The sequence below is a fragment of the Sminthopsis crassicaudata genome, chromosome X (genome assembly GCF_048593235.1).
Source record: "Sminthopsis crassicaudata isolate SCR6 chromosome X, ASM4859323v1, whole genome shotgun sequence".
In the NCBI taxonomy this organism is placed as follows: domain Eukaryota; kingdom Metazoa; phylum Chordata; class Mammalia; order Dasyuromorphia; family Dasyuridae; genus Sminthopsis; species Sminthopsis crassicaudata.
In genome coordinates this window covers 13,591,009-13,613,992 of record NC_133623.1, presented here as the reverse complement: position 1 = coordinate 13,613,992, position 22,984 = coordinate 13,591,009, and the positions used below count along the sequence as shown (strand labels likewise).

Here is a 22,984-nt window from a genome sequence, read left to right as displayed (position 1 = left end):
TCAGATCACACTAGCTGTAGGATCCTGGGTAATTTGCTTTATCTCTCTCCCCCTCAGTTTCTTCATCTATAAAATGGAGATAATAATAGCACCTAACTCAGAGGGTTGTTGTGAGGATATAATTACACATGTAATTTATATTTATACATACTTGTGTACAAACATATATTGGCAATCCCTAAAGACATGTGAATAACTATTATTATTATTTCTGTTTTAGTGGTCAAATAGCCTTTTTAAACATCAGGACAACAATATTTGCTGCTGTTGTATACATATGTACTATATGTCTTGCATTTTTTTTAAGACAAAGAATGTGTAAGAATACTTTTGTGATTTAAATTAGAATCTTTTTTTTTCTTTTCTTTTCTTTAAAATATGCTTCTCTCCTAGCCTATTCACTCATCACTAGACTAAAAATTGTTATGTGTAGGCCAGGTTTTTTTTTTTTTATTCATAGGTTATGAAAAATTAAGAAAGCATTCATAAGAGTGGTAACTGTTCCAAAGGGAATGTCTAATGTGCAGTCAGGCTCTGAAACAAGTAATTAAAACCGAGATGAACTGCTTTGGACAAAACAAATATAATGTGTACTTGAAAGTAAGTTCCTATGATTTCACCATGACACATTTAGCAGCCACATCTTGCCAAGTGTTTGAAATTCTTTATAGAGAACATGAATGCTAGATATAGATATATCACACACACACGTGATATTACAAAAGGTAATTTCTCAAAAAATCAGGCCTCAACAGTGTTGTTTGCTCTTGTGTCTCTTGTTTCTTTGCATTTGGCCTACTAGTTCCTCTCAATATCTTGCAACAGATTTTCCTACATCATCTAGAAGGAGGCCCTTAAAAGTTAGTTATATGCATTGGAGGAGCCCATTAAAAGTGTAGTCAGTATAGGTAAAGGCATTTGTTGAACTTAAATGATTCTCTAATGAATGTGGTCACTTTCATTATATTGAGCTGTCCAGGGTGACTAGCTCACTGTTTTCTGAGAAAGTTCTGGTACATTCTCCCAAGTGAATATCTAAGGAAAGGCATAATATTAAAAAGACAACAGCTTAAGGAGTTGTTATAATCCAGAGCTCTGCATGAGCTTCTCTCTAGCCAGAGGGAAGTTTTAAAAAATCTTTTTTTTTTTTTCCAATGTGCATTCTTACTAAGAATCCCTTTGTCTTGCAGATGAGCTCAGTGAAAATGTTAAGACCTCGTCTCCATAGCATCCTTTTCAAGCTCACATTTGAAGAACATGTAAACAACATCAAACCAGGCATCATGGCAGTAACTCTCGCCTGTGAAGAAATGAAAAAAAGTGAAAGCTTTAATCGACTTTTAGAGCTGGTACTCCTAGTTGGCAACTACATGAACTCAGGCTCCCGTAATGCCCAATCTCTGGGTTTCAACATCAACTTTCTTTGTAAGGTAGGTTGAAATTTAATTGCATTCATGGAGAAGCTCATGCTTTTTGCTTGTGAAGACCGTTGTGACTACTTACATTACCGATTTAAATTGTTAAAAACAAAGAGACTTGGAAACACCAAAGGAAAAACTGAGTTAGGAAAAGAAGCAGAGAGTTCTTTTGTGCTCCTTCCATGCTGTGACCCGTGTAGACTCGAATTTCAGTGCCATAGTATTTTCCTCTCTGAGTTTCATTTTAAATGTGATTTAGAAATCTGAAAACTCCAGCCTTCACGCAAGTCATAATGAATATGAATCACTCTTTAAGCTCTCATTTTATACCGACTAAGACAAAATAAAAGATTATTAAATAAATGGAAAATGGATGAGATGAGGTTGTAGAATACTTAAGCCTTTGTATGCCCAGACATGCATGCAAATTAGGCATGGCTTAACTAGTTTTTACTATGTACAGAGGCTGCACTGTAACACATCTGGAATATGGGGATTGGGCATGCAACCTTTATATTCCTGAGCAAAATCTCACAACTCTTTTCTTTATCATTGAATTGAATATAATCTTTCTTGCCAACCCTAAAGAAAAAGGAATGCTTTAGCAGTTATCACGTTTGCTTTTGTATTACTCATTTTTCAGTGATTTATTTTCCTTTTCAACATTTGCTGGTTCCAGAAGTCTCTTGCAGTAATTGAAAGTTTGAATTCTGTAGTGAATTGACTATCATATTTGAACTTGATGACTGCTTTGCTTTTGCTGGTGTTTTAAGGACTAATATCTGTAGTAGACATTATAGGAAGTGAGTGTGCATTTGTCAGATGGTCCTAGGTCCTTTTCCCAGATGAGCTCTGTCTCCTATAGAGAGGGCTAACACACAGGCATCAAATTAGAAAGCAGCTTGAGAAAAAGCCCAGATTTGACAAGGAACAGGCCCCCTTGGACACATGAAAATTCCCTGTTCTGGGTGGTTTGGGGATTTTTTTTCCTCTTTCACATCTGAAGATAGAGAGTAGTGTGAGTTTTTAGATATGTATTTGAGGAATTCCAGATCTTGTGAGAAAGGTAAGACATACTTATTGTTTGTGTGATAAATGAAGGCAAGCATTATCTGTAGGTCTCAATATTTCTCAGTGAGGGACCTGAACTGATCCACCTTATTACCTGTTCTGTGATGAGAAGCCTTCAATTTAGGACTTGCCAATCACCTAGTCCCTCCCTCTGCATTGAGAAAGAACAGAGGCATCCAGCTCCTCCTGACTTCTCAGCCAGGGTGGCCATTTATCAAATAACAAACATTGCAGTTGGGGTCAAAGGCCCTAAGCTATTCTACATTTACCATGTGAACACAGGCAGGACTTAAGCCTCTTGGAATCTTGTCACTGGAACCATCTTTTGGAGACTATACTTGTCTTGCTCTAGTATCTCCTAGGATTATCTGTCCTAGTCCCAGTGGCCATTTAACCCAGCCTCTACATGAAGGGAATTTTCTCGTCTTGAAAATCCTTGAGGAAGGGAACCATCCCACCCCATCTTTGTGGTAGCTCAGATTATTAGGACATTGGATCTAAACCAGCCTCTTTTGCCATCAGTTGTCTTTGGTTCCTGCCAAGTAGAAGAAATCTTAATTCTTTTCCACATAAGAGCCCTTCAAATATTTGGAGACAACCATCTTGTCATCCTTGGGTCTACTTGTCTTTAGGCTAAACATTCCCAATTCCTTCAAGTGATCTTCACATGTAGTGATCCCAAAGCTCTTCATCATCCTAAATATGCTCTAGTTTATCAATTTCCTTAATATTTTGTGCTTAAAGCTGGACCCAGGTGATGTCTGATTGGGCCTAAGTCCAGTAGGATGACACTCAACCTGTTCTTAGAAACGGTTTCCTTTAATGCAGTACAGCATCAAATGTGCTTTTTTTTTTTTTGACTGTGTCATCACTTCATTAACTCATACTGACCTTACAATCCTTGAAAACTTCCCATTCTTTTCCAGAACTTCAGTATGGCCATGCCTCTCCTGTATTGGACTTAAGAAGTTCATTTTCTTGACCAAAGTGCAAGACATTGCATTCATTGCTATTGAATCTCATTGTATTTGATTCAGTGCAATGCTCTTGGCTGTCCTTTGGATCGTTGCTCCAAGTAAAAATATCTATCTTAGCTTTACGCTTTCTGTAAAGTTAAGGAGCCTTTAAATAGCACAGAACCAAGCCCACCTTCCTGGGACCCTTCACCAAAAAGCCCTTGCCCCATTGACACTGAGAGTCTTTTTTAACAGAAGCAAGGCTTCTTCCAGCCTGGCCATCCAATGAGTTCTGAATCCATTGGAAATTGCGTTAGCAACGAATGTAGAAACACCCCAAATGGGTTTTGAAAAAAATGAACTTTATGTTGTTTGTTAATTTTCTTAGATAATTTAAGATTTTACTACAAGAATTCTGCCAAAGGATTCTTTGTTTTTTAACTAAAGAGTTCTGCCACTATAGAAGAATTTGAGAACCACAATTTGAGAGAGAACTGTTCCTTTTCTTCATGCTTTCTACAAGATGGTGAGATGTTTTAGAAAAACTTTGTAAAAATCTGGTTAAACTTTTTGTCTAGCATCCTCTTCCTCTACTCATTAGTAATCCTATCACAAAAAGAAAATGTAGTTATTCTTGCCAGATCTACTTCATTCGTTCATTCATTTAAAGCCTTTTATTTACAAAATATATGCATGGCTAATTTTTCAACATTGACCATTGCAAAAAACTTCTGTTCCAAAATTTCCTCCCTCCGTCTCCCCTAGATGGCAGGTAGTACAATACATGTTAAATATGTTTAAATATATGTTAAATCCAATATAGGTATACATAGTTATATAGTTATCTTGTTGCACAAGAAAAATCAGATCAAGAAGGAAAACAAACTGAGAAAGAAAACAAAATGCAAGCAAGCAACAACAGAAAGAGTAAAAAATGCTATGTTGTGATCCACACACAGTTCCCACAGTCTTTTCTCTGGGTGTAGATGGCTTTCCTCATGACTGAAAAATTGGAACTGGTTTGAATCATCTCATTGTTGAAGAGAGCCACGTCCATCAGAATTGATCATTGTATAGTCTTGTTACCGTGTACAATAATCTCCTGATTCTGCTCATTTCCCTTAGCATCAATTCATATAAGTTTCTCTCTAGGCTTCTCTGAAATCATCCTGGCTGGTCACTTCTTACAGAAAAATAATATGCCATAACATGCATATTCCACAACTTGTTCAGCCATTCTCCAACTGACGGGCATCCACTCAGTTTCCAGTTCTTTGTCACTACAAAAAGGGCTGCCACAAACATTTTTTGCATATGTTGGATTTTTTCCCTCCTTTAAGATCTCTTTGGGATATACATCCAGTAGTAACACTGCTGGGTCAAAGGGTATGCACAGTTAGATAACTTTTCGAGCATTCTTGCAAATTGCTCTTCAGAATGGTTGCATCTGGTCACAGTTCCACCAAAAATGTATCATTGTCCCAGTTTTCCCACATCCCCTCCAACATTCATCATTATCTTTTTCTGTCATCTTAGCTGATTTGACAGGTGTGTAGTGGTATCTCAGAGTTGTCTTAATTTGCATTTCTCTGATCAGTAGTGATTTAGAGCACCTTTTCATGTGACTAGAAATAGTTTAAATTTCTTCATCTGAAAATTGTCTGTTCCTATCCTTTGACCATTTATTAATTGGAGAATGGCTTGAATTCTTATAAATTTGAGTCACTTCTCTATATATTTTAGAAATGAGGCCTTTATCAGAATCTTTGAATGTACAAATGTCTTCCCAGTTTATTGCTTCCCTTCTAATCTTGTCTGCAAAAAACTTTTTAACTTAATATAATCAAAATTATTTATTTTGTGATCAATAATGATCTCTAGTTCTTCTTTGGTCACAAATTCCTTCCTCCACAGATCTGAGAGGTAATATATGTTCTTCTAATTTATTTATAATCTCATTCTTTATGTCTAGATCACGAACCCATTTTGACCTTCTCTTGGCATATGATGTTAAATGTTGGTCAATGCCTAGTTTCTGCCATTCTAGTTTCCAATTTTCTTAGCAGTTTTTGTTAAATAGTGAGTTATTTTCTCAAAAGCTGGGGTCTTTGGGTTTGTTAAACACTAGATTGCTATAGTTATTAATTATTTTGTCCTGTGAACCTAACCTATTCTACCAATCAACTAGTCTATTTCTTAGCCAGTACCAAATGGTTTTGATGTCTGCTGCTTTATAATATAGTTTTACATCTGGTACAGCTAGGCCACCTTCATTTGCTTTTTTTTTTTTCATCAGTTCCCTTGAAATTCTTGATCAGATGTACTCTTGATGAAGCCATGCCCCTTCTTTGGGATTACTGCTTCTGATTCTCCATGTTCACTTATCATGTGTTTAACAGTTCCTCCTTGACTTTTCCTCAGGATTGAAGGGACATTGACTGGCCTATGCTTTACACTGTTTCCTTCCCCTTTTTTGGAAGTTGGAACATCATTTTTCTTCTCCAGTCCTGTGTTAACCTTTGCATTGTCTAGGTTCTTTGCAGTACCATTGATAATGGCTCGGATGGAGTTCATCAGAGCTAGGTGATGTGAATTTGAAAGGGACAACTGGGGCTCTTTAATGCTGACTTTATTTCTACGAGGAGCTACTCTCTCTTAGTTGTTTTGTTTCTTAGTTTCCAGTGTAAAGGAACTTGGCCAAGAGCGAAAGCACCAGTTGAACAGCTGTCTCTGCCTTCTCTCTCCTATTCGTTACCATTGTACCATGTACCCCAGGTGAAGACCTTCCCCTTTCTTAGATGTTCCTTTCCCTCTGAATATCACTACAAAATCCCAAACCAAAGCAAACCTTTTTTTTTTGTTATCCTTTGCTTCTCTCTTCTGATCTTTAGTATTCCTGACACTTTCACAGTACTCTGCCTTGCTCTTCTATTCATCTTCTGCACATTTCTTTTAATATCTAATTTGGCTTGTAAGTGTCTTTTGCCTACACATCAGTATTGTCAGACAAATCTCATTTTTCCTCCTCATTGAAATTGTTTCTCTTTATGTCTAGAGCATTTCCCATTCCTCCTAGCTGACTTCCCCCTGAAGCATTTAGTCCATGGGATCATCCTACCTATGTTTCCTCTGACTCTTTTAAAATACCTATCACTGATAGTCCCTTAGGTCATGAAAGAGGTTTGATAATTGCTTTTTTTTTCTTTTTGGTACCAACCTTTGGGATAAGGAAACTCACTAAATAAATGCAAATCTGTAACTGTTAGGCAGCTTTTAGTTGAAAGGCTAATGGAGAATGGATTCCCTTAAAGAGTGTTCTCTTTCTCTTTCCTGAAGGTCTTCAAGCAAAGGCTGGGCCACCTTTTGATAGGTGTGAATTAGTGAGAGTTGAGTTTGTAAATGAGTTGGGCTAGATTACTGTTCCAGTCCCTTTTGATTCCTGGATTTTGTTATCTTGTGGTTTTGCTCTACGGGTTTGAGTCCAGGAGAGTTGCTTGTAGCCCTAAGAGGGGATGTGATTTTCCAGTGTGAGTCTGTGGAAGGCAGTAAACCTAGGAAGTGCATTTTTCAGTCAGAACTATCAGATTCCCTAGGCAGCTTGGTCCATTGGAAAATGGCTTCAGGCAAGGAAATTCTTTCAAAGCCAAGGTCAGAAAATGACCACCTGTGTGATCTTATCTTAGACAAGTTGTTGAACATGTATGGGTGGGATTAACTTTTTGAATCAATGAAATGGGGGGTTTATGGGAGGGTACCTCAGAGGTCCCTTCTAGTGTGCTAGTGTGAATTCTGGCCTTGTGTCTAGTTAGTGCTCTTTATAAAATGAAAAACATAAAAATATATCAAAACTAAATATCATCTACATTTATAATTTTTTTTTAAATTGCCATTTGTTTATATAGCACCTTCATTTCCAAATACCTTTTTTACTTTGGCCTTTGTCTCATGGCAAAGAATAAGGGAGAGGGAGAGAGAGAAAGAGGGAGGGTGAGTAAGAGAAAAGGGAGGAAGTGAGAATGGAGAGGTGACAGAGAGGGATATTGAGAGCAGTTCAGATTTTTTTGATGTAACTGATCAGTTCTGTCACATTTTTTTGCTCTTTTTTACCCATTGGGAAAACATATTTTGCTAATGGATACCTCTCTCAGAGGAGGAAGGGATAGAGATATAGCAGATAGCTAGGCAATGTCTAAACAAAAACCATCAATCAATTTTTAAAAAAAGAATTAGGAAGGAAAGGCAAGAGCTTAGGAATAAGTGCAAGAGCTTGTAGTTTATCACACATGTAAACACCAGTTGAATCTGAGAGTGCAGGTCTTGTTTCCTACTCAGAGGCCCTCTTCCAGTTTGACAATAAAACAAGATCTGTGGTTTCTTTCCTTAGTTTCAGGGCTAGCTTGATCATTATAATGACCAGATATTAGGGAGGTCTTGTCACTGTTCTTTCCATTTGGGTTATAGCCATTGAGTATAAAATGGTTCTGTTTATTTCATGTTGGTTCATTTCATAGACTTAGGCCTGATCCTCCTCCTCTGTATTTTTCATGTATTCTTCATTTCTTTCAGCAAATCAGGTTCCATTTCACTAATATACCACATTTTAGGAGAAAAGCTGTTCTTACATATTAGTAATACCCCTTTTTTCTTTAATTAAATTAATGTGCTTTGAAGAGTGCCCCATACATATACATTTTATATTTACATGATTCATACTATTTATGGACATAAATGGGTTTCTTTGAAACCAGAATGAGTAAGTTATTTATACTTTGAAACAAAAGAGAACATTAATCTTACAGGCAAATTTTATACTTCCAGACTCTGTTTGGGAGATTGCCTTCTTCCTGTCATCTACCTGTCAAATAAAAGTTCTTCTATACAGCACTGATCTGACATGTATCACTAGAGGCATACTCAAAAGATTCAGCACAAAGATTTTTGCCATCTTCAAATAAAATAAAAATAATCTACTGGGAAATGGTATCATGTAGTAAAAGAGAGAGACCTAAGGATTTTTAAACCCCTTTCTTCCTCCATCCTTCCCTGTTCTCCCACACCCACTTCAACATGGACATGCATGCATAAGCATGCACATACATGCTGTTTCTCTGTTTCTCTCTCCACGTTCTCTTCCCTTTCTACTCCCCTCTTCTCCCCTTTCCTCTTTTCCCACTCCTTCTGTCTCTCTCCCTTTCCCTCATTTCTTTCTGTGTCTCTTTGTTTGTGTTTGTGTGCATGTGAGATTGATTTTTCATCCTTTGGGAAATGCCTTCTAGGGAACTACTTGTTATTAGGAAAAAGAAATACTGTCTGCTATGTGCAAACATATAATTGTGAAGACAAAATGCAGGCAGTTGGTTGTAACTGTGTCAAATGGCAGAGATGTTAACTGGACTCCATAAGGAGAACACCGTTATGTAAATTGTTCTGAACTGAATTAGCCAGATACTAAAGCATGATTAGCTGTGGTTGCTGAAAACTTGAAACTAAAGTTTCAGAGAATAATTGGATACTGTTCTTTCTCAACTATATCTTCAGAAAGGGGGGGGGAACTGTCCCTCCTAACCCACTGATTATGCTAAAAATAAATGACACCATTTTTCCCACCTAAATTGTTCTAATGCTAATTTCCATTTTCAGTGATGTTAAGAACACAATTTGCTGCTTTCAGCAAGAAGCCCTAGACCATTTAAGTATACACTTAATTACGAAGGACCTAAGGCCTACATTGTGGAGTCTTCCAAATGTATGGCGAAGTTTGATAATGTCCCTGGACAATGCCACATTGGATATTTTGCTTCTAGTAGATGGCAAGCTCCTTAAGGGCAACAATAGTTTTATTTTTCACCTAACACGGTGCCTGGTGCAGTAAATACTCATTCAACTGAAATGAATCTGAAGCTCCCAACTGAGGCTCTGGGAAGTACAGTGGATGAGGCTCTAGACTAGGAATCCAGAAGATAGGATTTGGAATTGTACATCAACTGTGGAACTCTGGGGAGGTGATCTGGCTGATTATCCTGCCCGGCTTCTGGGATCTGATATTCATTTTATAGTATACTTAATACCTTGGAAATGGACAGGGCTTGATTTATTTTTTTGTTGTTGTTGATTGTCTAGGCTTAAGAAAGTGATGGAGAAAATGTAGCCAAATTTCCCAGTGTCCCCCTGGACAAACCACTTGACCTCTCTCAGCCCATTTCCTCTGTAATAATAATTATATGGATGATAATTAGAACCTTGCTCATGGGATTGTTATGAGAATCTAACAAAATAATGTGTAATCCACTTTTGAAACCTCAGGTACCTTATAAATCCTAATAATTATTATTAATAATTACTATTATTAGAGACAGTCAGGTGGTACAGAAAGGTCTTGGAATTAGGAAGACCTCAAATGTGGCCTCAGACATCTCTTATCTTTATCATCCTGAGCAAGTCACTTAACTGTGTTTGCCTTGGTTTCCTTTTCTATAAAATAGGGATAATGATAACACCCATTTTCCAGGGTTGATACAAGAATCAAATAAGGTAATATTTATAAAGCACAAAGAGTTTCTGGAGTGTAGTAGACACCACACCAATGTTGACTATTGTTATTTCTAGCTGTTCTGTATATATGACATGGCATTTGCCCCATCTCCATGCCTTTTTTCACTATCTGTTTCCTTCTTTCACTTCTTGAACCCACAGCTCTTTTTAAGGACTGTCTAAAGTGCTCTATTTCAGAAGGTCTTTCCTGCCTCCTCCCAATTGTTAGTACTATGCTCTATCTGTGCCTCCCTCAATTCCTGACTGTTTATATATATATATATATATATATATATATATATATATTTTCCTTTATTTAGCATTTGTTTATTCATCTCTTAGCATCTTCTTAGTGGAAGCTGGTGCTTCCCTAGGAGAATGGAAGGTTCTTGAGCCCAAGGAATTTCTTGTCTTTGCCTTTGTTTCCCTAGAACTTAGCATAACTATTTAGAACATAGTAGAAGCCATAGAAATCTTGGATGGTCAGTCTTGTGGTATCCTATTATTATTGCAAGATTTCCTTGATGAGCTTAAATACTTTTGAGACTTGTCATTTGATGAAGCCAAAGTAAATCTAATTTGCATTGTCTTAAACTGGCATCATTTCCAGGTACTCTCATGAATTGAGCTTCCTTTTCCCATGATTTTGCCTCGTTTTTTTTTTTAACATTTTAATAGCTTTTTATTTTACCAAATACATGCAAAGATAGTTTTTAACATTCACCCAGTTTTCACCCTCCCTCCCTCCCCTCACCTTCTCCCATAGGCAATTAAGCAATCCAATATAGGTTAAACATATGTAATTCTTCTGAACTTCTTTCCATATTTGTCATACTGCACAAGAAAAATTAGATTAAAAGGTGAAAGGAAACAAAATAGGAAGAAAAAAAGCAAAGAAACAAGAACAATTACAACAAAAATATGGTGAAAATAACTATACTTTGATTCCCATTCAGTCTCTATAGTTCTGTCTCTAGAAGTGGATAGCTTCCCATCACAAGTCTTTTGAAATTGCCTTGAAATCACCTCAGTGTTGAAAAGGGCCAAGTCTATCATAGTTGATTGTAATGTTCTCTCTAAAATGTAGTGTTCTCTGTTGAGGTTTTCTTGGGGTCTCTGGAGGCAGCCTTCATTTTAATTCAGTAATCACTACCCGAGTAGCCAGGGATTAAAGTCCAAATCCTTTATTGCTTCCCTCAAAGTCTTGTCTCCTTCACTTGGGGCTTGGCTAGTTTTTCTGGAAGGCTCTCTCTCTCCGTGGTTCTGAGAGCTTGAGCTCCCATCTGCCTTCTCTGGCTTTTGAATCTCCCGACTTCAAAGGTTTGTGCTTCAGCCTCCAGCCACCACAAAGGTGGACGGTGGAATGAATGTTTCAGCCTCTGAGAGCTTCTAGTGCACCTGTCCTTTCTGGCCCTGAGAGTTTCTTGCTTATATGCTGTACACTGAGTACAAACCAATCATTATATCACTAGGAAACTATTATTTGTTGTAGGATTAAATCATTGCTAAACTAGATTGTCTCCTCAATTGCACTTAGTACCTTGTTTCAAGTTCTGGCCCATAACATCTCCTTGTAGGATTAAATCAATGATACTGAACCATGCTGAATTAGATAACTATTGTCTCTATCAATTCCACTGACTTAGTACTTTGTAAGAATCCTTTGTGTCAAGTTCAGAGTTCTGGCCCATAACAGTTGATCATCACAAATCTTGCTGTTACTATGTACTATGTTCTCTTGGTTCTATTCCCTTCACTCAGCATCTTGGTAAATCTAAGTCAGGGACATAAGGCAGGAATTATTATTGCCAGTTTTCAGATAAGGAAAGTAAAAAGCTCTGACTAAATTCCTGTCCCATTGTCACAAGTCTGGGAAGTTTTTAGCCGTAACTAGCCACATATCTGGTTTTGTACCTCACCATCACTTACTTAAGAATGCTGCCAATGTTAGAAAAAAAGATGGGTAGGAACTCTGAAGTGTCACATTGTATCTGAAAAAGAAACGGCATATATAACAGGGCTTTTTAAACTTTTTCCACTTGTGACCCCTTTTTGCCTGAGAAATTTTTATGTGACCCTGGGTATAAAACTATATAAAGTACTTATACAAATCAAACATTTACTGATAATAAATGATAATTTCATACCCCCCACATTCAGTTATGAGACTCTATATGGGGTCACAAATTGCAGTTTAAGAAACTGGTATATTGTCTGTTATAATGACACATGGTTCCTTCTCTTCATAATTCATGACCACCAGATACAAACACCCAGTAGTTTATGGGTCAGCCTGGGCTTCAGTGCCTTTGAAATAACTAAGCACCACAGAGTGACTTAAGGAGAGAATATCTGTCTTCATGTTGAAAGAGTTGGTTTTGTTCAGATTATTTGATTCTTGACCTTTATTTAAGTTCATTGTATTTCATTGTATGCACTTAATGGATTCTCATTATCATTGTGAACCATGCATCATTTTTTTTTCCTGGACCGTAACAAGAATGTGTCACCTTTGTGGTTCTGAACCAGTAAGGAAATTTTTAATTTTGTTTTGGAGAAAGAGACAGAGGGAGAGAGGGGGAGAGAGGATATATATCTTTCATGGATTTCTTTTGATGTAATTTTTATTCTATAAAATTCTATACCAAATAATCTTTAAACAGCATACTATAATGTTTACTGAAGTAGATTATTGTATTAATGTACACAGAACATGAAATCATATGAAAATGTTTATGGTACTTTTAATAGAATTTTTCAATCAATCAGTTCCTATCTCTCATTCATGTCTAACTCTATAACATACGTGTTTATTAGTATTGGCTTTGCAGATGGCCAGATGGCGTACTCTCTGGTGACTCTGATGTTGATTCTGACATCAAGTGAAAATGGGCTTCTTTGTGTCTTCCTCTACCACTTTGAAGACCTTTCCTTTAAACAAGTCCTTCATCCTACTTGAAGAAACCTCTCAAGTTCTCCTACTTTTCTCTAAGCTAAATCATCCAGTTCTTTCACCTGATCCTCATTTGACAAAGACCCCAAAACTCTCACCCATCCTGGTTGCCACCTTCTAGACACTCTCCAACTTACCAATGCCCTTCTTAAACTATGGCTCAAGAACTGAATTCAGTACTCCCAAATGAGAGTTGACTAGGACAGGTTATACTGGTACCCCCAATTTCCAGAAACTATAGTACCCTAAATGCAGTCCAAGATCACATTAGCTTTTTGAGCTGCTCCATCACAATGTTAAATTCAAGCAGACCTCTAGATCTTTTTCAGAACTACCATTCTGTATCCAGACCTTCCTCTTTTATTTGTGAAGTTAATTTTTTTTGTATCAAAGGGCAAGGTTCAAATTTTATTTAAATGAATTTAAGCCAATTATTTATTCTGGGGGCAACATTATCTCATTTGCTTCTCAGATCAGCCTTGGGGTTTTGGGGAGTTAATATAAGTTGTATTCACCTGCTCTAACAATTGAAGAAACTCCAACTATGACCTTAAATGTCTTCCTGTGATCTCTCAGGAGGTACATGAGTGACAGTGTCATACATGGAATTCCATTCCTGACCTTTCCTTGTTCTGCGGGTTCTTCTGCTTTGTCATGTTTATTTTGGCTTTGTTTCTGACTTAATGGAAGATCCTTGCTAGGTGTGCTGTGTGAATTTTGGTCCATGTCCTTGGCCCTGCTTGTCTTTTATGGTATACCTTTGTTGGAAGATTGTGTTTGCAGGTCTTCCCCTGGGGGTACATAGCATATTTTGTCAGACTCACAACTTGCATTTCACCTTTTCTGCCCCTTTCAGCTTTTCATCTTCAGCACTTGAAAAAGCAGTGGTCACCTACTCTACTGGGTCACACATCTAGTAGATTCATCCTTGCTAGCATTTATGGTTACTTTTTTTTTCACTAGAAGGCTATGATACTTTATCATTATCATAGCTTTTAAAGATACTTTTAATCATATCATCTCAACTCTTCCTCATTGGAGCTACTTTCTTTTGAGAAAAATATTTGTAAGATGAAGGACATATATAGCATATATTACTTTTTCCTTCTCCATCATGGGCAAGAGCCAAGTATTTCCCATCAGAACATGGGGAAAGCTTTATAGTTTTTTGAAGGCCAGATGTCACAGAAAAAAATTTTAGCAATACTTAGACAATTTGATTTTTAGGTAGCTTTTTGTTTTCAATATTAACTTTTCCTCTCTTCCCCCACAGGTCTCCACAAAGAAAATCATACCACTGTCCCTTGAGTTTATTTAGGGATTGTTTTCTAAATATCCTGAATTTTGTTTTCATTGGTACAGATTAGTCAGCTAATATTTTCAATGTAACACTTGTTTGTTTTCCCAGAACTTGATTACATTAGATATCATCACATTTACAACACTATAGTTAAGGTTGTTTGAAGACTTCATTATAACCCCCAGTTTTCAGTTTATTAAATTCTCTGCAGAGCAGTAGTCTGTAAATGTAATTTGTCTGATCTCAAACTGATTAGTATTCCTTGTCAATACAGTCGGGGACACTTATCATACCTTGAGGATGCTTTCCATATTCTTTCCACTTACACTTCTATATCAAACTTTGGACTTTCCCCCTCTTATTCTCTCCTGGTTCTGGTTCCTGTCTTTTCTCCTTTTATTGTAATTGAACCTGTGACCACCATCATTGTCCATCACAGTCTATGTATAGTCTGTTCATGTGTGGGTTTAATATTGGTGCAGGTTTTACTTTTGAATATGCTAAAACTACTACTTTTACATCTGCCTCCCATGTGTCTCCATAAGATCTCTAGGGAGAATATGTGAATGCCCAGTGTACAAAGCAGCCAGACATATTGGGCATTGGCCATTTTGGTCTTTTTCTGTTATAGCATTATATTTTACAGTATGTGGATTTCATTTAGCCTCATTTTTGTTTTGGGGATGATAGAAAAGAAATAGTCATGTCAAATAAGAGTGGCTATGTTTTCTTAAATAAGACATAGGGTGATGATTTGAAATGGATTTTTAGAGAAAAATAGGATTGATGTATTGGCTGTTTGAAAGCCCCTATATGAATTGATGGGCATATGCTATTTCTAAAATACCAAGTAAGCATTCTTAAACTGAGTTATGACTTTGTGACACTATTAACAACACTCTAATATACTTAATCATGAAGTTGAATTGTGGGCATTTGTTTTTTAGTTTTGGAAATTGGCAAAACTATAGATTTAACTTCATTTGCTATCTCTAAATTTCACAAACACAAAGTGAGAGAGAATTAGAATAGTTCTACAACTAGAAGTGGATAATGTTAATGAGAGACGATAATCAGCTACTCTGACTTGGCTTTATGGGAGGGATCATCATCTGTCTAGGATCTGTTCCTTTGGTTTTACAGGTTTACAAACTCAATTATATCCACTTTAACTGGGGTTATTAGGTTTCAGAAAACCTATTTGCACTAATCCAACTCACAGATAATTGATTTATCAACCTGAATGCCAACTTGTTAATGTACCAGGGCAAATGCATATTGTTTCATAGTAAATATAATGCTATCTTGGTACCAAAGTACCTTAAAGAGTGAGCTATGCTTTGGAGGTTTTTCCTTGAGCAGGAAGTCATGGGTTGCATAAGTCTTCCGTGATATTCTTCCAGTCTCTGGTACCCCCTGCTAATTTTCCCATACTTTTCTGGAGTGGCTTCTTTCTAGTAGTCATCCAAAAGAATGTGCCTTCCTCTTAGCTTATGTTGTGAAGATGTCAGCCTTTGTGTTGTTTGCCTTTGACCACATGGATCTAAACCTTCTGTTAGGATGTCCTCTTCTATTGGCTCTGAGTCTCTTGCTGCTTGGTTTTCATTGGCAACATCCCAGGCATGGTATTTGAAGATTAGGAAAAGTTTCCTTAGGTCCTTGATGATTTGAGATGCACTTTTACACTATTAACAGTGAACTTAAAATCATTTCTCCATGGTGGGGTACTTCTGCAGAAAGTGAGTCTTATTTATTTGATCTGTTGTTTTGGGGGAGGGGAGGTCCATAGCCTTTGGATTTTTATTCCTCAAAATGAATGGTCCTTACTGGGCAGGGGGGAAGCTAATCCCCCCATCTCCTAACCAGATTCTTTCCAAGTCAGTAACCCCCAGCGGCTTCCTTCTCCTTCTAGGATAAAATATAAAGTCTATGTCCAAATGTATAGCCCTCCACTATCTGGACACAAGCCATTTTCCCATGCTTTTTAATTATTACTTTGCTCCATATATTCAGTGATCCTTCTGTGCTTCTTCCTATTTAGTGCTTCCTGTTCTGTCTCCAGGCCCTTATCAAGCCTCTTCGCATCCTCCATTTCCATTTTTTCTGAATATCTGGTTTCCTTCCAGGCTCAGTTCAAGGCTCACTTTCTCTATAAAAATTTTCCTGGTCCCCCCAGCTGCTGATACCTTCTTCACCCAAATCCCCATGACCTGCTAATCTGGCTTCACACACTTACTAGCTGTGTGATCCTGGCCACAAAATGCAGGATATAGACTACTTGGCCTCTGACTTCCCTTCTAGCCCCAAAGCCAGAAGCCTCTGCTTGTAGTTTGATGTGTACTAGACTGGACTGGAAACTCCTTGAGGTTAGAAACTTTTTTTTTTCCTCTTTGGATCATGAGCACATTACCTGACATAAGGCTGGTAATGAATACATGATGGCTAACGGAGTGATTGCTATCAATACATGAGTGTGTTCTCCTTGTCAAAGTAACTAACTCTGAAGTGACCTTGGAGGAGAGAAGATCTGGGTCCAACTCTGCCTCTGACACCTCTTCTCCATGTCATGCTGGGGGAGTTGCCCTCTTAGCCTCAGTTTCCTCATCGGCAAAATAACTTTTGACTCGGGGATTTCAAAATGTCTTTTTCAGTTCTAGCTCTAGAATCCTTTGAGCAGAGTTGCTTTTTTTCCCCTGAGGCAATTGGGGTTAAGTGACTTGCCCAGGGTCACACAGCTAGGAAGTTTTAAGTGTCTGAGGTCAGCTTTGAACTCAGGTGCTCCTGACTTCAGAGCTGCTGCTCTATCCACTGTGCCACCTAACTGCCCCAAGAGCTGCTTTCTTAACAAATAGGAAGTTAAGATTCCTGCCAAAGATGACCAATACCTCCATTTTCAGGACTTTAGACATTTTCAGGACATTCAGGACAATAGGGGTAATGTGTCCCTCACATATCTGTGTGACAGGGAATAATTTTGGCACTGGAACAGATCCCCAGAGTGATGATTTATAGGACTATATATGCAGGTTTTACTTGGATCTCCACAAAGATTGTTGCCATAGGGGATTTAAATGAACCCAGCTGGCTTAGTATTCTGTGAATTGCTATAGTCATTTTCTTGGTTTAATCTTATGACTGATTTTGTAATTCTCACAGTGGGGGAAAGTTGACAACATAAACAGCATTTAGTGGATATAATTAGTAAGTTTGAAAACAAATACCTTTTATTCCCTAAAACCATGCTCAAAGGGGATTTGGAGCCCATATGAAGCTATTGTTCATGAAATGATGCTCCAAGGTCCCTGTGTGCCCTGGCATCTCCTATATGTGTTTTTATATTGTTCTGAGTTGTCCCCTTGAAGAAACTATAGGACCTTTAACGGGCTAGCTTTGAGAATACCAAAAGACATGGATGAAAAGAGAAAGGGAGGGAAGAAAAAGAAAAAAAAAGAGCAGGAAGAAGAAGGCAAGTTTGAGCCAGGGAATGTTGTAGACAAGAATGGAAATCTTTTATGTACACATACACATACACACGTATATCTTAATGTGTCATTGTGAGTCTGTGAAAGAAGTGTTTTCATAAAAGTATTTAATCAATCAGTCAATAAACATTAAGTGCCTACTATGTGCTAGGCACTGTGCTAAGGGAGATACACAAAGAGTCAGTAGACTGCTTGCCTTCAAGAAGCCTGCTTTCTAGTAATAAAGAATTGTCAAGCAAGGGTTTTTGGCTTTTCTACTCTTACTTGGTGTGTTTTGAAGGGATTTGCCCACTCCAGTTATATCCAAGTTTGAAAGGCAACGTGTTGTCCAGCACAGGAGATCCCTGGACTTTGTAGTCAGCAGAATTGCTAGTTTACTTAGAGAAGAAGAATGAGTGCAATCCAGCTGTGAGCCCAGCTTCCACTATGTTGGCATTATGAGATCTTTCTGAGAGGTTAGCTAGAAATTTGCCCTTGTACCATCTGTGAAGTATGGGTTTACTTAAGTAAATGATTGGTGCAAACAAAATCCTTCATCTTTTGGGATACAAACCGAGTAGTGATATTGCTAGATCGACCAGTATTTAGAGTTGGATTGCCCTTTAAGCCTAATTCAGAATTGATCTCCAGAATGGTTGGACTCCTTTGCCACTCCACTAGCAGTTCATTAGTGTACCTATTTCTCCTTCATCCCCTCTAGGATTTGTCATTTTTAATAGATTTGAGATGGTACCTCAGGGTTGTTTTAATTTTCCTTTTTCTAATCAATAGTGATTTAGAGCATTTTTTCATATGTCTCTAAAAAGTTTTGATTTCTTCTTTTGAAAACTGCCTGCTTATTTCCTGAGAATGAATTTGATTCTGATTCCATTCTGTAATTGACTTTATTCTATATCACCCCCAATATGTTATAAAAATTAGAATTGGGCAAGTGAAAGTTTGGCTTGGTAGATTATTTGTAGCTGTAATCCTAGCTCCTTTGCTTTCTGGAATAATTTATTCTAAGCCCTCTACTCTTCTGAATGTGGAAGCCACTAAACACTAAATCTTGTATGCTCTTACCTGTGGCTCCATACTATTTTAATTGTTTCTTTCTGACTGCTTCAAATTACTTTCTCTTTGACCTGGAAGCTCTGGACCTAGGAAAATTTTTTTTTCATTTTAGGATTTCTTTCATGAGGTGATTAATGCGTTTTCAGCTTCTATATTATCCTTTAGATCTAAGATATCAGAGCAGTTTTCCTTGATAATTTCTTAAAATATGATATTTAAGTTCTTTATTTTGATCATGGCTTTCAGGTAATACAATAATTCTTAGATTATTTCTCCTTGATATATTTTCTTTTTTTATTATAACTTTTTATTTACAAGATATATGCATAAGTAAGTTTTCAGCATTGACAATTGCAAAACTTTTTGTTCAAACTTTTCCCCTCCATCCCCCCACTCCCTCCCCAAGATGGCAGGTTGACCAATACATGTTAAATATTTAAAGTATAAATTAAATACAATATATGTATACATGCTCAAGTAGTTATTTTGCTGTACAAAAGGAATTGAACTTTGAAATAGTGAACAATTAGCCTGTGAAGGAAATCAGAAATGCAGGTGGACAAATATAGAGGGATTGGGAATTCTATGTAGTGGTTCATAGTCATCTCCCAGAGTTCTTTCGCTGGGTGTAGCTGGTTCAGTTCATTACTGCTCTATTGGAACTGCTTTGGTTCATCTGATTGTTGAAAATGGCCACGTCCATCAGATTTGATTATCATATAGTATTGTTGTTGAAGTATATAATGATCTCCTGGTCCTGCTCATTTCACTCTTGTTAGGTTCTGGCATTTTTAGAGTACCTTTTACCTTTGGCTTTAATTTCTCTGCTGGTCTCCTGCTTCGGAATCAAGACAGAGTCGTCTCTATAACTTTTCTAGCCACAGAGGCTACCCTGCCCCTGACGACAGTCTTTCTTATTTCCCTGCTAGGGCTGATATGGCTCCAGCCTCTCAGGACAAACCTGTTCTGGTAGTTTTCCAGATTGTCTTGGATTGTACTTCTAATCTTCATGAATTTTACCACTCAAGAGCTGTTTTTGAGGCTGAATTTAATAATTGGTCGTGAGGGTATAAGAGGAGCTTAGGAAGTCACATGTGCCTTCGCCGCCATCTTGCTTCCATCTCCGCCATCTTGCTTCCATCTCCCTCCTTGATATATTTTCAATGTGCCAAGTTTTTCTAGTGAGATATTTTACATTTTCTTCTATTTTCCCTAGTCTTTTGACATTTAAAAAATATGTTTTAATGTCTCATGGAGTCAGCTTCCACTTTCCCAATTCTAATTTTTTGGGAACTATTGTGTTCAGTAAGAATTTGTGCCTCTTTTCCCATTTGGCCCATTCTCCTTTCAAAGAGTTCTTTCCTTTCTTGAAGCCTTCCAGGAATTCTTCTTGGGCTTGGTAAAATTAGTATTTTTCTTTGAGGCTTTGATTATAGTCGTTTTTTTATGTTTTTATCTTCTGCAGCTATAATAGATTTTTATGGTCAAGTTCTTTTTTTTTTTGTTATTTCATTTCCCAGTCTTTATCTTCACTTTGATTTTTGTTAAAGTTGGTCTGTACTCAGCTGGTGGTGGGCAGACGTTGTTCCAAGCTTCAGGTTTGTTGGATTTTGTTTTTGTACTGCTGTTTTCACAGCTACTTTGGGGAATCTGTAAGTTTTTGTGGCTTGTAAGGTGGTATGGTGCTGGGAGAGTTGTGGTCATCGCTTTACTGGTTTGTGCCATGATCTGTACCAAGAAAAGCCTCTTGTTCCCTACAGCCAAATACTAGTCCTACCCTTTGAAATTCTATTCAGGGCTTCTATTCCCTTGTAAACTGACTCCAAGAACTCTTTTCTATGCTGGAACTGCAACCCAGAACTGTGTATTGGAATAAAGGTGCTATTTCTATCTAATTCCTGCAAATGGCCTCCTGTAGTTTTTCTTTCTTTCTTTTTTATTTATGATCCAATGTCTGATATATTATGGAATGGAAAAAATGTAAAAAAAAAAAAAAAAAAAAAGATGTCACGACACATGGAAATACAACAGAACCAGTTCCTGTATCTTGTGAATTTTGGGGACTTCTTCCTGCACCAGCCCCTTTCTTCTATAATCTCTTCTGACCAGTTGCCTGATCCCATTACTATCTTGGGCCTGAGAGTTCCCAAAACTGGTGCAGCTAATGCTGCTACGGTTGCTTCTGCTGTGGCTACTATTGGTGCTGCTTAGTTGTGTTGGCTCTGAATGGGCTTCCCCCTGAAGTCATAAAGTTACCCTGCTAACCTTTTATGTTTTCTTAAGGCAGAAAAATGGCTCATTATGACCTTTTGTTGGAACTGCTGATTTAAAATTTTACTAGAGGTGTTATTTTATTTTATTTATTTTATTTATTAATTTTTATAATTATAACATTTTCTTTGACAGTACATATGCATAGGTAATTTTTTTTTACAACATTATCCCTTGTACTCCCTTCTGTTCATAATTTTTCCCCTCCTTCCCTCCATCCCCTCCCCTAGATGGCAGGCATTCCCATACATATTAAATATCTTATCTTATATCTTAGGTACAATATATATGTGCAGAACCGAATTTTGTTGTTGTTGTTGCAAAGGAAGGATTGTATTCGCAAGGTAAAAATAATCTGGGAAGAAAAACAAAACAAAACAAAACAAAACAAAAAACAATGTAGAGGTGTTATTTTAAAATTATATAGAGGGGAATGTTGAGAGAGTCCAAATGAGCCTGTCACTAATCTGACATCTTGGCTCTATCCCCATACTATCTCTTGGTGATTTCTCTAGCTCTTATAGATTGGATTATCTTCTCTATGCAGATTTAACTTTCTTGTCATTCTGTAGTTTTAGTTGTATTCTACCCTTTGTGACCCCATTTTGGGGTTTTCTGTTAAGTCATATTGTTAGTGATAAACTTGATCCTATTTACTAAAAAGACCAGGCTCTGGGAATGGGAATCTCATAGTACTTAGGCCTTCTACCCACATTCAATAGAAATAAAGTAGAAGTGCCAGGCTCTTAGCCAAAGTACCATTTAAAAATATTTCATGCATTTCAACCATTTTAGACATTCAAAGTAGTTGTTCTCTTGCTGGATTGAAATAGAAGCAGTTTGACTTTGTTTAATATTTTAGCTATATTGGAGAGTCTGGGGAGTGTGCATTTTTTCATCCCCTTTTTTTCCCTTTGCCAGTGCTTCAATCCATCTCTTTCCCATTGGTATGGATTTTATTGATGGAGTTTGTTTGCAATTCTGGTGTTTGTTGCAATTAAAACAATGTATCCGATGCATATGTAGAACTTTGCAATCAATAAATATTCTATTATTTTGATCTTATCTAAATAAGTTACTAACCACATTGTTGCTGAACTTCTTTGGGGATCACTTATCTTTCCATAGAATGACTCATTTTATGTTAATCCTTTATCACTGACCAATTTTCTCTATACTTAGATTTTTTATGGGGCCTGGTAAGATTTCAATGTATATCTAAGAAACATTTTATTTTTTTTTTTCTGGGAAAAATTTCTATTTTGTTCTGTTAAGTTAAATAATTTTCTACAGTTACTGAATAGCAGACCTATACCCCTTGCAGTTGTGCAACCACAAATGTAGTTAGTATTCATTTGCAAAAGCCTCTGTTCTATTCTTCCTTTTGCATCAAGGATGGCCTTTCTGTCTCTAAAACAATAACTCATATTTCCTTGGATCTTTAATGTTTGCAAAACACTTTACTTGCAGAATTATCTCAAAAATCTTAACCTGTAATGGCTTATTGATACAGAGAACCCCGTGAAATGAATGCCTTTATTGTCCCTACTTTATGATTATCATCATCACTCTTGAGGAAACTGAACTTTTAAGAATTTGAATACCCAAGGATCACACAGCTGATAAGTTTTTGAAGCAAGAGTTGCTCCTTGGGTACTATACCGTACTAAACAATAATAATAACAATAACTTGACATTTACATAGATCATTAGAAAGTTTGTAAAGCACTTTCTATACTTTAATTATTGAAGGGAAACATCTGGCTTATGAGTAAGTAGCTGTTGATATCTTAGTTACCTTGTTTTAGTTCATACATTCATGCAGGTATACACACACATACACACACACACACACACACACACAATCCCAATCCCAATGTACATGCTGATCCTTTATGTTTTTTTGGAATCTTCTTTTTGGAAATACTTTGAAAATCAGTTCCTGAGTA

General features: G+C 37.1%; 1 protein-coding gene across 5 annotated transcripts in view; it reads left to right on the top strand.

The window, feature by feature from the left end:
- The window catches only part of DIAPH2 (diaphanous related formin 2), an 865,016-nt gene that overhangs the window by 390,574 nt on the left and 451,458 nt on the right, over positions 1 to 22,984 (top strand). For all 5 annotated transcript variants that reach the window (XM_074277738.1, XM_074277737.1, XM_074277736.1 and 2 more), the window contains one exon: positions 1,191 to 1,430. In XM_074277738.1, the coding sequence (XP_074133839.1) occupies positions 1,191 to 1,430 (240 nt within the window). The remainder of the gene's footprint in view (positions 1 to 1,190; positions 1,431 to 22,984) is intronic.